The 15,331-nt window shown below is 42.0% G+C and overlaps 2 protein-coding genes across 9 annotated transcripts in view; both read left to right on the forward strand.

The window, feature by feature from the left end:
* Positions 1-35: 35 nt before the first annotated feature.
* Positions 36-6,302, forward strand: LOC135496876 (tRNA pseudouridine synthase-like 1). Of its 2 annotated transcripts, none has more exons than XR_010448728.1 (8): positions 36-158; positions 948-1,032; positions 2,070-2,179; positions 2,656-2,742; positions 3,204-3,362; positions 4,013-4,247; positions 4,598-5,007; positions 5,367-5,451. XR_010448728.1 is itself a non-coding variant. In XM_064786444.1 (8 exons), the coding sequence occupies exons 1-8, from the start codon at positions 112-114 to the stop codon at positions 5,606-5,608; spliced, it is 1,131 nt and encodes a 376-aa protein (XP_064642514.1). In that variant the 5' UTR covers positions 36-111; the 3' UTR covers positions 5,609-6,302. The 2 variants fall into 2 exon arrangements, 1 of the variants encoding a protein (XP_064642514.1); XM_064786444.1 differs by having other exon boundaries at positions 4,598-4,763; positions 5,367-6,302.
* Positions 6,303-7,751: 1,449 nt separating this feature from the next.
* The window catches only part of LOC135497219 (pleckstrin homology domain-containing family G member 5-like), a 146,610-nt gene continuing 139,030 nt past the window's right edge, over positions 7,752-15,331 (forward strand). For all 7 annotated transcript variants that reach the window (XM_064786966.1, XM_064786968.1, XM_064786970.1 and 4 more), the window contains exon 1: positions 7,752-8,011. The gene's annotated coding sequence lies outside the window, so the exon portion shown is untranslated. The remainder of the gene's footprint in view (positions 8,012-15,331) is intronic.

The following is a 15,331-nucleotide window of genomic DNA, read 5'->3' on the forward strand; positions in this document are numbered from 1 at the left end:
CCGGAAACCATTTTACCAAGCGGACAAATGTGGAACTGAGAATACCCACATGTCATGCATGTCACTTTCAAAACACTCCAAGCTCACAAAGTCATGTTTTTCTGATGTGACATGGGTCGATTTCTGTTGTGTTTCTCTTATATCGGTACCAGGTACTGGTAGGTATTGAAAAATACGAATGGCGATAGCAGTGTAGGCTAACGGCTAGATCCAGGCTCCAGCCTCCAGTCCAGGCTCCAGTCCAGGATTAGCCTAGGATCTGGAGGACCTGGCTCGGGCAGGCACACAGTGACAGTCAATGACAGTGTGTCTGTCTGTGACATGTGAGAGTGACACACTTCATTCAAACTGGTTCAGCCATAGAATGGGCATGGGCTTGGTCGGGCATGGCATAGGAACCCGGGGGGGGGGGGGGCCATTGCCATGGAATACGACATTGAAAAAAATCGGTCCCGGATAAACCGATCGTACGGTTTGTGCATAACTGACCAATCAGCTTATAACAGAGCCAGTAAATGGGAGAAACGCTAGTAGGGGAGTTACCAGGATCTGGTGTCCGTAATGTTAAGGCCCCTAGGTGACATGGTGATGGTCCACAATCTGTCATCTGTGGATCCAAGAGGACTCCCGAGTCTAAAGGTTTTGGACTCGGCGTGCTCGGGAACCTGTATGTACGAATATGGATGTGTCTTATCCATACACGACATAGCCAACTGATGCCATCAACCCATGGCCCATAGGCCGTTAGCAGCTTTTTAGTCGTGATGAGAGCCAATAGGCCACTTGTAGTTTATGTTTGAGGCCTCCTAGCCCCAGTCAGCAACTTGAAATCAAGGTTTCAAAGGTTCGACAAAATTATGAGTTATTGTTGTAACCGACAATTTATTAGGGGTAAATCCTTGCTGTAACATATAATTATGTGATGTGATGATATTGATATCTTTCAGTGGTTTGCAGAGACAACATGGAGTGCTGAATCCCCGGACAGGACGAAAGTCAGATAGAGTCAAGACTGTAATTGGAACCATTGAGGTAGTCATATGCCTTCTTGAGGATCAGAGTTGCGGGTTGACCATAGGCACCACCATTTTGGCTAGAACCTGAAATCCTAAAGCAATTTGAACTCTTTCTGAGTGAGTGCCACTTTCATGATGGTCATCCAGTGTTCTCCACAAAGCCATTTGTCAGGGCATCCCACCCTATTTTCACAGCTTACCACCCTACCTTGGATTGGAAGACTAGAGCCACTCACCCTGCTCTGGATTTTTTTGTAAACGGTTTCTATTGTTCCACCCTACCTTATATTGCTGGCCACCCTACCTAGTTTCTTGAATATCGAAAGGGTACGTACCACCCTACCTTGAGAAAACCCTCTGGAGAACTCGGGGTGTCAGCTCTTTGTTTTCCAGAGAACAGACTGTCTCCCTTGAAATAGGCATTCACTTTATTTAAAGTTCTATTGCTTGAGGATTTCAAATTCTAGTCAAAATGGTGGTTCTTACGGTCAACCCATAGGATTCTGGCTGGAGGTGAGGTAATCCTGGGCGCCCAGTATCACTCTAGTAATAAAACAGTAGAAAACAAAACGCTTGTTCTATTTTCTCTTTTGGTAATCTTACTGCTAGTGCTAATGCCATGCAGACATTGTGTGGGTAGGATGTGCAATTCTGTTCACTCGATAGAGGACAACCCAGTCCATCTGTATGTGCAAGGCATGTGCTTGGTGGATTCTTCAATCTTTGAGATACACTAGCAAATGACCCGTGAAGCGGGCAAGTTGAAATGAGATATACCTTGAATTGTATGGGCTCAATGATTGAACTGCATTAAAGATCCAATGCATTCTTATTGAGCTTAAAAACAGGAAATGAATAGTATTTAGGGGCCTCTTGCTTGCTATCTAAAGTACAATTAAGGCATGCCGAAGACCTATTGCCTTTTATCAGATCAAAGACAATGACACTGAAATAAGTAGTGTAGCCGGTACCCAGTAATTTAGAGTAAGCCCCCCTAGTGTTTTGAGTTATTCTTGGCAATTTGATCTATCATTCTATTCTCGTACATTGCAGGATGCACTTCTTGGGTTTCGCCCGAAAGACGTGAGGGTCGTAACTTCCAGTCGGACCGACAGTGGGGTCCACGCCTTGTGTAACACGGCACACGTTGATCTGATACCAAGGTAAATAAGTATCGATTCATGTACAGTAGAACCTCTCTATTCAGGACACCCTCGGAACTGACATGCTGTCCTTATTAGGGAGGTGTCCTGATTACAGAGGTCAATTTGAATGAAAACAACTGGTTTGGGACCAAAACCAGTGTCCTTATTTGGACTGGAGAGGTTGTCCTTCATAGAGATTTCTTTTCAGTATACAGGTGCAAAATGTTCTCTCTGAATTGGCGACCACTCCTAATTGGCAACAACTCTCAAAACCAGGATCTTAGTGCAACTGTTTCCTGACTAACTGAGACTGATGCAGTAGTATTGGAAGACATAGATATCACTTTTGTTATCAGTTCAGAGTTGAATTGCAAATCGAATTCCAGATACTTTTGTCACATTGTATTAAATAAAATCCTGTGTCATTTAAGTTACAGTTGTAATCCTTATAATCGCGGTTCAACTTAACTGTTTTTATGTTTTCTCTCTGTCAGTTCATCAAGGGCTTTCAGTGAATATGACCCAGAGTTCCTGTGTATTGCCATGAACAAGCGTTTCTCTAAGACTAATGAGCCAATTAGGTGAGTACAGAGTACTACTGAATCTGACTGATATCTCATGAATTTCCATGTTGGTAATTTTGTTCCCTGGAGCTTCGGAGGGGGACTTGAAATAACTGGGTGTCTTCTCACCGTCTCTGTCCCAGTCCATTTCGACCTTGCGGCCGCTCTAGACTCTTATTTGGTGAAACTTTTTTTAAATGTTGTATTTTCACGCTAAAGATCATCCATCCCATCTTTATGATTTCTCAAAAGTCTCAATTCCAGGGCTGCCTACACTTACTTGTTTGGTCACTGCCATTTTGCAATTAGATAATGTAGCATTTTAAAGTGTATAAAACGAATTAGGAGGTCATTTAAAATTTTTTTTTAAGGGGGCAGCCTTTTTTTTAGTGGGCGGAAATTGGACCCCCTGTGCCCCTTTATTAAAGTTTGTGGAGAACACTGACTGCAATATTTCCCAGATGTCCCACTGTTTTCAGGATGGTAGAGATTCGCCGGGTTGCAGACAACTTTCACGCTCGATTCTTAGCAAAGAATCGTAAATACTGCTACAGGTTAGCGCTATATGATGATGATGCTTTTGATTCGAATACGATACCATTGTCTGCCTTCGATAGGGAAAGAGTCTGCGTAGTGAGGTAGGTCGGGTCATGTAGTGAGGTAGGTCGGGTCATAAAACAGCAACTCCAATACGTATCATGACCATTTAAACAGGCGCAAAGATATAATCGATAAGAGTATATTTACATATGTACCAATTGTGTGCAGATGACCTGCAAGCATGCTGCATGTAGCATGCATTGTGACTGACTATTGACATTTGCCTGGCTTTAGAAATAGGAACTAGATACAGTTGAACCAATAACAGTAAATATATGTCAACAAATGATATACCCTTGGCTTTACAGTCGAACCAATTACAGTAAACGTATGTCAACAAACGACATACCCTTGGCTTTACAGTTGAAACAGTTACAGTAAATGTATGTCAACAAACGACATACCCTTGGCTTTACAGTTGTACCAATTACAGTAAATGTATGTCAACAAACGACATACCCTTGGCTTTACAGTTGAAACAGTTACAGTAAATGTATGTCAACAAACGGTTTACCCTTGGCTTTACAGTTGAAACAGTTACAGTAAATGTATGTCAACAAACGGTTTACCCTTGGCTTTACAGTTGAACCAATTACAGTAAACACATGTCAACGAACGGCATACCCTTGGCCTTATAAAAGTGATAGTTGTCCTCTTTCTCAATAGATACAAAAAAACTGTATTTCAGCAACAGGGTGGATATGAAGAAGGTCAAAGAAGGGGCAAAATTTCTCAGCGGAACCACGAACTATTTGTCATTCACGTCGCAGAGATATTTCAAAGACTATATCGATCCTGTGAAAACGTTAAATATCGAAATCAAGCCTGGTAATTTATGGATGGAAGACTTCAATTATTTTGCCAGGGATAAGTTCAAGTGTTATGACCTCATATTCACGGGGAATTCGTTCATGTATCGTATGGTGAGTGTTAAAGATGGCTTACTGCCCTTACACAAGGTTGTACAGTAGAACCTCTCTATAAAGGACACCCCTTGGACTGACAAGTGCTGTCCTTAATAGAGAGGTGTCCTCATTAAAGAGGTCAAATTGAATGGAAACCACCACTTTGGGACCACAACTAGTGTCCTTAATAGAGAGGTGTCTGCTAAGGGAGGTTCCACTGTACTGACTTACTACTACTTGAAGGCTGGTGCCATTCGTTAATAATTTGAAAGTTTGAATAGTTTGAAAGTAAATGAATTTGAAACCTAAAGACATGAGGATCACATGTATGACAGAGAACTTACCTTTCATGATATTTCAAATTTCAGGTTCGTAAACTGATGACTTGTCTGCTGAATATTGGTCGCGGTCACCTGACCTTGGAAAGGGTTCAGGAGATCTTAGACAATCCCGAGACGTCGTGGGATGATCATCATATTCGGCCGTCGCCATCGTACGCCTTGTATCTATTAAACGTGGAATATGATAAAAAAGGTTACATGTAGCATTAGTTGTACAGTAGAACATCTCTAGTTAGGACACCCTTGGGACTGACATATGCTGTCCTTATTAGAGAGGTGTCCTGATTACAGAGGTCAAATTGAATGGAAGCAGCCAATTAGGAACCAAAACTAGTGTCTTCAATAGAGAGGTTGGCCTTAATAGAGAGGTGTCCGCAAAGGGAGGTTCCACTGTATTTTATAATTCGTTCATTTGACCAGTGCAGCCTGCTGGTGAGGTTGGTATGACTGTGGACGAGATTGCCCCACTCATTCACACTGTACTTTTGTACCATGGTTGAAACTGATCACTCACATTGCAACAAACCAATCCGGTCATTCAATAAGCATTTATCAATAGTAAAAATGAAGATAAAAAGCTAAAACTGCTCTTTTCATGAAAACCTACAAGATTTTCTTTGACAGCCCTGTTGTTGAAGAGGGTCCGTTTAAAAAAATGTGGGGAAAAGTAGATCGTTCCAAACACCCTTTGGCAAATTTAGCCATTTTTCAACACTCCTTTAATACACCATGTATGCCATAGTTTCTGCATCTGAGCAAGACATGAAAAGGTCATTTGTTTAAATTTTCTCTTCAGATTTGCTCTACAGCCCAGAATGCCCACGACTGTACCTCTCGCAAGTCGAAAAACAGTATCACAACGCCATATTTGGATTATCGAAAACGCTGGAAGCTTACGGTGACCAGAACTCCAACTCTAAAAAAGGACGTCCATGTGCAGACATGGATGCCATGAAAAGACAACATATAGATGAGGAATATAAAGACTTATATGCTGCTCGATATTTGGATTATCTGAACAAGGGCAAAAGCAGATGATGAAGGGTCTTTTAGAAAGTCATCATTTTCAACACTTCATTCTCTAGTTTCCTCGAGTTATGCCTGCAGTAAATTGTTGAACCTTAGAGTAAAAATTACCCTTTTACTGCCAACTGCAACTGGTCTAACAAGGCCTTGTTTGCTTATTGCTTCTTACAATCTTCGATGGATTTTTCACGAACAAGGATTGTTCGAGGTATGCTAGAAATGTAAAAAATCTCAAATTGTGCCACATCCTTTCAAATGTGTGCATGGAATAGCGCCTGGCTACTTGTCAAGCCTGGTCAATATCCATAGGCCAGGAAGAGACCTTTGGTCGGCTGATGACAATAGACTAGTACTTCCAAGGGCCTGGAGCAAATATGGGGAGCGCTGCTTCTCATTCTCCGCAGCTGTTTTGTGGAATGGGCTCCCTTTTGAGGTCTGGCAGGCAAAGAGCCTTGCATCATTTCAAACGTTGCTCAAGACCCATCTTTTTTCGACTGTAATTTTGTTATAAATATTGTAAAAGCGCCTTTGAATGGATTTAATCTGAAAAGGGCACTTAAATTTAAATATGGTATATACATACATACATACATACACTGCCTGACACAAGCGTAATGATTGTGTTGGCAGCAAAAGGGTTAAAAATATCTGTAGGAATCCAGGAAGGAATGTTTTTGTGTCGGTGTCTCTAATAAATGCATTTTGATATGAATTTGTTGTTGTCTTTGATCTGAGTTAAATGCAATGAAGACCAGCCTGAAGGTCATTACTTCCTGGATGTGTGAAAATCCTCTGCTATCAGCTATAGTTTTGCTTCGGATGTCGTGTTGTTTTTTTCACTTGTAAATTGCTTACCTTCACTTGTAAATTGCTTACCTTCACTTGTAAATTGCTTACCTTCACTTGTAAATTGCTTACCTTCACTTGTAAATTGTAAATTGTGTTGGGTCCCGAAATTAGATTCAAGAAAACCAAACTGAAGAAATGGGGCGAGCAGAATCCCAAATGGACTGTGATATTTACTTAAAAAGCCTATGGAAGGTTGTGTGTTTGTCTGGACTATTACATTAGGTATTTCGCATAAAAAGTGACTTTCTCCACTGCAGTCTGGCTACTCAATGGTTGTAACAATGTCTCCACTAGTACATTAGGTGACTGTCTCCACTGCAGTCTGGGTATTGAATGGTTGTGACAATGTCTCCACTAGTACATTAGGTGACTGTCTCCACTGCAGTCTGGGTATTGAATGGTTGTGACAATGTCTCCACTGGTACATTAGGTGACTTTCTCCACTGCAGTCTGGGTACTCAATGGTTGTAACAATGTCTCCACTAGTACATTAGGTGACTGTCTCCACTGCAGTCTGGGTATTGAATGGTTGTGACAATGTCTCCACTGGTACATTAGGTGACTGTCTCCACTGCAGTCTGGGTATTGAATGGTTGTGACAATGTCTCCACTGGTACATTAGGTGACTGTCTCCACTGCAGTCTGGGTATTGAATGGTTGTGACAATGTCTCCACTGGTACATAGGTGATTGTCTCCACTGTAGTCTGGGTATTGAATGGTTGTGACAATGTCTCCACTGGTACATTAGGTGACTGTCTCCACTGTAGTCTGGGTATTGAATGGTTGTGACAATGTCTCCACTAGTACATTAGGCGACTGTCTCCACTGTAGTCTGGGTATTGGATGGTTGTGACAATGGGTGATATGAATAAAGACTAGCAAATGCTTTTATCAAAATCTCCATGTACATTTGCACTGGGCCTTTCTGTACAAAACTGAAGTAAAAGCATTTACTAGTCTTTATTCATATCACCCAATGTCTCAACTGATACATTAGGTGACTGTCTCCACTGTAGTCTGGGTATTGAATGGTTGTGACAATGTCTCCACTAGCACGTGCGGTATTAGGCCATTGCTGATTGTCTCCTCTGCAGTCTGGATACTCAATAGTGACAGTGTCTCCATTGGTACATTAGTATAACGACACTGGCGATTGTGTCTACTCAAATTTGGATTTTGGATGGTTGTGACGATGTCTCTAGACCGCCAATGCCACTTTGGACACTGTATCGTGCTGTCACCTGCCAACATGCCGACACACTACCTAGTGTGGCCTCGCATGTAGTTCAACATGTTCTAAGAAAGTCACTAAGCGGTTAGTAGGGTTTAGAAAGTTTTATCAAAGTCTGGATTGACAACCACTTGGAAACATCACAGGATTTATCGATTTGTTTGGATGTAAATATCGAATTAAACTAATTGTGGTGTTTGACCAATTAAAGGATACTGAGTTTTTGCGGAATTTTGGCGGATTTTTTGCGGAATTTTGGCGAAATTTATCAGAAAAACCACGCCTGATTGTTCGTCACCTGCCGAATTGTCCATGCTCTTTTCTACTTTACAAGGTAGGTTTGAAACTATTGTTAGAAGCTTTACAAAGTCTAATTAAGTCTGTTATTCATGCTAGCTAAATATTTGACATTCTTATGCCTGTCACAGGCCAACGTTTATTTTTCAGAGGTCATTCAAATTTGGAAACTTTTCAGTTGTTCAGTGATGAGTGGTATATACAGTAGAACCTCTCTTAGTGGACACTCTCTATTAATGACATCCTCTCTATAAAGGACACGCTCTCAATATGGGACACCCTCTCTATAAAGGACACCCTCTATAAAGGACACCCTCTAAAGGACATCCTCTCTATGAACGACACCCTCTCTATGAAGGATACCTAGGACACCCTATCTATAAAGGACACCCTCTCTTTAAAGGACACCCTCTCTTTAAAGGACACCTCCTCCATCAAGGACACTAGTTTTGGTCCAAATGGGTCTTTCCATTCAATTTGACCTCTCTAATTGGGACATCTCTCTATTAAGGACAGCACTTGTCAGTCCGAAAGTGTCCCTCATAGAGAGGTTCCTGTACTTTATATAGCGTGCAGTACAAAAAGGACACTAGGCAAGGAATTTCGAAGTCAATTGGAATAACATACACATTGTACTGATTAGTGACAATTGACCATACCAGTTACAGTAGAACCTCTCCATTAAGGACACCCTCAGGACTGACAAGTGCTGTCCTTAATAGAGAGGTGTCCTGATTAGAGAGGTCAAATTGAAAGGAAACTACCAATTTGGGACCAAAACTGGTGTTCTTAATAGAGAGGTGTCCGCTAAGGGAGGTTCCACTGTATATTGGACCATGATACACTCTGTTTAGAGGCCTAGCTGTACTGGAACCGAATTTGGCAGGTAAATCTCGGATGCTGACTTGTTTGTCATTATTTCACCAAATGAGGGCTAATATCTCAGGGGTTTGTGTGCAGGGACGGAGAAACGAAAATTACACCCCTGATTTCCTCAGGATGGCTACTGAGAGACACTCATCAATACAATAATATGTGAAGTACTCATTGGTTCGGAAACAATGAAAGTGTTAATTGGTCAAGTAGGGTATTTCTAATAAGTCAGGGCAGTTCAATACAATGTAACTGATAATGATTGGCTTATCTTAAGAACTTTCATCAGTTATTTAGTTGATGAATAAGAAGGCTTCAATCCTCGCTAAAGGGAACGCCGTTCGTAATTACTGGTGGTCCATGAAAATAGAAATGCATTTATACACAATGCCGTAGTGAAGTTATTATGCATACGAATTTGCTGAAACTAAACAGTAGGCCTATGCACAACGGTAATGTCTTGTGCTACAAGAATCTGAACATTGCCATCAAATTGTCTTTCCAAGTATAAGATAAGATGATACAAAACAGTTCATTTCAAACTCATTTATCTCCTTCACAGTGTCGGTAACCTATACACCTATTGTCGTGGCTCTCCATAAAGTACACAGTTTTATCTTTTGACCTTCCTTATTTGTCAGGTCTCCCGAAAATTTGCCAAGGTGTATCCATGTCCAGGGACGGCCTTTTGTCCAAATTCAATGAAAGGCCACTTGGGCATAGTTTGTATACTTCTTGCACAAATCATGTACAGATCATGCATATAGGCCTAGAAGTTCTCGTAGAACAAATTTGAAGGGTTAAAGCATGGCACCTTGTTCAAAAAGGTCTATACACTGTTCAAAAATTGAAATTTTGTAATTGAATTTGAAAATTTTGAATTCTGTAAATTCTAAATATAAATTTTAACATTGCTGTTGTGCAGACAGATTATATCTAGTGGAACCTCCCTTAGCGGACACCTCTCTATTAAGGACACTAGTTTGTGTCCCAAATTGGTACTTTCCATTCAATTTGACCTCTCTAATCAGAACACCTCTCTATTATGGACAGCATTTGTCAGTCTTGATGGTGTCCTTAATAGAGAGGTTCTACTGTACATACCTTACGTCCCAAGCTTTAGCAAAGTTGCATCCATGATAACTGTACTATTATGGCTCACAATTTAATACGAACGGGGTATGTATACCTTTAAACATTGATTCTTAGTACATTGTGATTTTTAAACTGATTGATCATGCGTTTGATGAAATCAATGATTGTAGATACCAGAACCTGGCAACAAGAGTGCCCTGGAACTAGTTGTCCTGCAGCCAGACTGGTTGCTACAAAAGGCGGATTGGACAGTATCAGAGTTTTCCAGAAGGGCAGTCATCAGGGTGTCCTACTCCACCTTACCACCCGACCTTGGAAGCAGCCACCCTTCCTCCTGGCTGTAGAATTATTCAAACGGTCTCTATAGGGCCACCCCACCTGAAATTGTTGGCTACTCTGCCTTGTGTTGGTGGAGAACCCAAGGAAGGGGGTGATAAGACGTCTCATTATTTTTTTAAAAACCTGGTCCCATTCTGAATTAGCAAGTTGGGCTGCATGGCGAAATAGGTGTTAACCAGGCTGTCACATCCATTTACCTGTCAGCAATCTTCGGTCCATCCCAGTTTCTGGAGAAAAAAACATTCTGGAATTTAAGGTTACATTTTGTAAAAAAGCTGCTTAGTGGCCACAGGGCCACAGTGATTGGAGAAGGGTCAGGGGGAGCAGTCTGAGCCCTGGTATGAGTCAGGCGGAGCAGTCTGAGCCCTGTTATAGGTCAGATAGAGCAGCCTGAGCCCGTGTGGGGTCAGGCAGAGCCATCTGAGCCCTGGTATTGGTCAGGTGGAGCAGTCTGAGTCTGGGTATGGGTCAGGTGGACCAGTCTGAGCCTGGGTATGGGTCAGGTAGAGCAGTCGGAGCCTGGGTATGGGTCAGGTGGAGCAGTCTGAGCCCGGGTATGGGTCAGGTGAAGCAGTATGAGTCTGAGTATGGGTCAGATCGAGCAGTCTGAGCCCTTACAGGTAATGATCAGGACAGGCCTCAGCAAAACTATGCCCTGTCTTCCTGAGAACAACCCTGACTTTTGATCATTGGCTGGATAGTGTCCATCTCTTTTCCACTGGGTTATTCTCTCCGTTTATTTTACAAGAATGGAAAATTTCAATGTGTGTTTGTGTGATGAGTCATGTTTTGAGCAGAAGACGTGGGGCTACTGTAATATAAGTCTTGCTCATGCATGGTAGGGGACAATGCAGTGTTGGCATAGGCCTACTTGTACCTAGAAATTCAAGGTGAGGGCGGATTACGATAACTTACTGATTGTTCTTAGACCAAGGTCAGAGTCAATGACCATAGGCCTTCACAACTTGTTGACATGTGACATGCTTGATTGTGGTTAGAACTTCTAGTTTAAAAATTCCATCAAAAAGATAGCACTTCCCAAGTCTTTGCCCCCCCCTCCCCCCACAAAGGGAAAGTTGGAAACTCTTCCTCCCACAGAGTATTCACTCCTATGACACATTTCAAAAAGTGAACACTTCTATTTCACCCTTGAGAACTTGAAAATCTAAGTTCAACTGAAGTCTGTAAATTGTCCCTGGTATACATATATACAGTAGAACCTACCTTTGCGGACACCTCTCGATTAAGAACACCCTCTCTATTAAGGACAGGAATTTTCAGTCCCGAGGGTGTCCTCAATAGAGGCGTTCTACTGTAATTGATGAGTACAAGGTGTACATTACGGACATCAAAGTTTTAACCTTTAGAGCCTACAGAAAGTATTTTCTGTATCAGACAGAACAACAGATTTTAAATAATATTGAGTTCTTATATCATAGCGCGTTTCCAAGTTTTCCTGCTCTAAGTGCTCTTGGGATACCATATTATTTACCCTGGTCTCCGTAGAAGTCAATTGTGGGTTTCATGGAGCAACCAGAAGGCGCTCACCTGAACTCAACCAGTAGCGGAACCAAACAGTTACTAGGTCGGGAGTCGAGCCCATGAGGCTGATGCTCTTCCACTGACAGACTGCTACCGCTGCCCCATTTCACCAAAATCTGGCTGACTTTCAGTCATTGTTCTCACAAAAGCGATGCATTATCGCCCATGCCTAAATTGATTTGATGCCAAGAATGTGCACTTTAAGTTTCTGCTCATTACGAGATTATAAAAAATTTCAATTTATTCATAACCATAATTTTACAAGCTTGGTGTTGGCCAAATTTTGGTGATTGAAAAATGCCAAGTATGCATGGGAAATCAAGAATTTGGAACCCACCAACTCTTGACCACACAGCAATGATTTGGCTCATACTCAATGTCTTTTGAATAATCTGAACTACCGATATATGCGATATGCAGTTCTTTCAAACCTAACCTAAATACCGGGTACTGAAAGACAACATAAAAATATTTCACCTGAATCAGTTATCTTTGACAGAAAAATTGTAAAGAATTTGTTCTTTCATGCCCGGGGCTGCGCTTCCTTTGTGTCAAAATTGTGTTGGACTCTCCAACTATAGACCAGAGAGAGGAAAACAGTCAACTACATGTAAGGTCCTTTCATGAAGATACCCATGAAAACAATCTGTTTTGTTGAGAATCGACAGGACATCAACAATACCCACGAAAACGTGTATTTTGTTGTGACTTGGCACAGCATCAACATCTAGTGTCAACCAATTTAAAAAAAACTGTTTGCATCGGCTGGTGCTTTAACAGTCCCGATCGCACTTGACATCCCCGAATTTGCCAATGTCCACGCAACCTGCAGCCTGCGAATAGGTTGCACGAATGCTCTGACCACAGTTACGTAACCTTTTTGTGAGCTGTGTGCAATTGACATGCACACTTTGCACCACAGGATCGCTAACAAGAAATTCTGCGGGTGTGGCCAAGAGCAATCGAAATTTCAGTTAGATGCAGCAATTGTTTGCAATTGTTGAGAAAGATGTGAGAGTCGTTTCTAATGGGCGTGGAGAGGTTGGCCTCAACCTGCAAATAACCGTCCGGTTTTTAAAATGCGTAACCTGTGCTAAGGGGAGGAGCCTGGTAATCAAGGATCGTAGGAATTATGCCTCCACTTCACACACTCGTCTTTGGTAAGTAGTACTTGGTCACGCGATGACAGGGCTTTTTGCCCATCATGTTTAGTTATCATGAAAAATAGCCTTCCAGACTAAAAATATTCCAGTTGCATTGTTCATGAAACTGCAACCGCACTCTTCTTTGGTAAGTAGTTCGTGGTCATGTGATGAGGGAGCTTTTTACCCATCATGTTTAAGTTACCATGAAGAATGACCATCCATACCACAACATTTCTGGTTACAATGTTCATGAAACTGCGACCACACACGAAAACATCATCAAGTTAAACAATTGTGGGATTTCACTTTTGTTAGAAATGTCACATGATCCTCTAGAGATCTGTGGGTAATTGTTCTCGACTTTTTCGTTAGATTGATGGTCTGTGAGGTGCGGAAGAACGCTATACCCGACCAAAACTTCCAGGGTAATTAGGGGAAAAAATGACACCCAGGGGTTGCATTGGGAAGTGTCTGATCGATTGGTTCATGTTCCATGTGATGTATTGTGGGGAAACCTGTCTACAGGGAGAGCAGAACTGGTGTAATTGTATGAGTGTTGGATCCTTTTGTTCTCAGTGACAGCGTTCTTTTTGTCTTTTGCGTTATTTTTGTTTGGAGAGATGGATGTGCGGAATATTTGCTCCAGTTGGAAACGTATGATGGGAGTTTACAGCTGTGGCTGCAAAAGATGTCCAGTTGAACTGATATGGTGATGGGGAGCTTCATAGCCTAGTGGTTAACACTGCTGTCTACCACGCAAAAGGCCTCAGGTTTGATCCCGGGGAGAACCCAGGATTGAATTTCTGGATGAACCGGCGTGGCTTTCAAAGAACAAAAAATTCCTAGCTCTTCATAACTTCAAAGTGAGGTTCCTTGCATCTGGTGTCTATGCCAGGGCAGGTTAAAGACCCACCAAGTGAGAAGCATGAGTAGCTTGCATGGACTCAACCTCTCGCCGAAGTTGGATTCACTACGCCAATAAACCCAATTGGCGCATAATCGTAGTGTCACGCATAAACGCTCATCATAGAGTGAATTTTTTGGAGGAGGAATACCTCCTGGAGAAAATCACCTCCAAGTGCAGAGCGAACGCTGAAAGAGAAGAACTGATATGGCTCCACAGATCTTCGATATACTCTAGTTTTACCACTCTGTGAACAGTGATACAGATTTTTCAGCACAAAAGAGGGGACTGGCCTCCTTTGCCCTCGTAGGCAACCGGGCGCTCATGTAGTCATGCCAATCTTTTGCGAGAAATCCTTTGGGCGTTATAAACAGTTTGTGTTGCAGCCCAAAATATAAGGTAGAATGGGGTTATTGTAGCCCCGGTTTAATTGTAGCCCCTGCCTATGATATTGATGGATATCACCATGCATTAAACAATGCAGGGGCTACAAATAAACCGGGGCTACAATTACCCCATTCTACCTTACTGCCCAATAAAAACTGCCAGACAGAAATCATACATCATTGTTACAAAAAACAACAAGTGTTCAAATCATCAGCTATAAAAGGCTCCGTGTATCAGTAAATTAGCAGACATTCCTGGAATTCTGGCAGGCTAAACTTGAAGGGAAATCCCACTGAAGGATTGTCCGCTATTATGTCTTGTCATCGTCCAATGATTTTTCACAGATCGACACAAATAGAATGTTTTGACTGACGATTTTGTCCCTCTATCCTAACGCTATATGCTGTGTTGACGCTATCTAGCCAGTTGAGCGACGCCTGTACAAAAGGTCTATCTCATGTGTAATAGGCCTTTGTGAAACAGACGTGCCAAACCGGCTTAATATATACTAGCATAATACCCGTGGCGCGGGTTGTTTGAGGGTGATGGCTTACTGTGGGGTCGGGGCAATTTGGGTGAAATGAAATTATATGTCTGGGGGTTGTGATGTTGTCTTGATTTTAATATGCGTAAAATAGGTCGATGTGTGATGTGGAGCACTCCGCGCCGACCCAAGTGTTTACAAATCGAACATGATGATTTGGGGGGATGATTTTCCTCCAAATTACTGACACTAAATGCGTTTTTGTCCAAAACGACCGGAAAAATCAAACTCCACCACTCTTCAAAGTGGTCTCGACTTATTTTGACGAACTATTTCGCGAATGCTGAAGAGTTGGCGTGTTACAAACTTAGTACAACAAATGCCGCGAGCATAGTGGGTGGCAGCACCAGACGGAGGAAGTAGTTCGCCTAGGGTTTTTTCGACACCCTCCGCACAGACTCCACTCGTTCCGGAACACTCACTTACTTGTTAATCTGCAGTTGTTAGCCTGTTTTTATCGCAGTAAAGAGATGTTAATCGGGATTTTATATCATATTTTATATTTGCCCCGGGTATTCATATAGGGAG

This window comes from Lineus longissimus, chromosome 12 (assembly GCF_910592395.1).
Source record: "Lineus longissimus chromosome 12, tnLinLong1.2, whole genome shotgun sequence".
Taxonomy (NCBI): Eukaryota; Metazoa; Nemertea; class Pilidiophora; order Heteronemertea; family Lineidae; genus Lineus; species Lineus longissimus.

Coding starts and splice junctions, on each gene's coding strand:
- LOC135496876 (XM_064786444.1), top strand. CDS start 112: ATGGGTCGATTTCTGTTGTGTTTCTCTTATATCGGTACCAGGTACTG. Junction 2,743..3,203: donor AAGACTAATGAGCCAATTAG/GTGAGTACAGAG, acceptor CACTGTTTTCAG/GATGGTAGAGATTCGCCGGG. Junction 4,248..4,597: donor ATTCGTTCATGTATCGTATG/GTGAGTGTTAAA, acceptor TTCAAATTTCAG/GTTCGTAAACTGATGACTTG.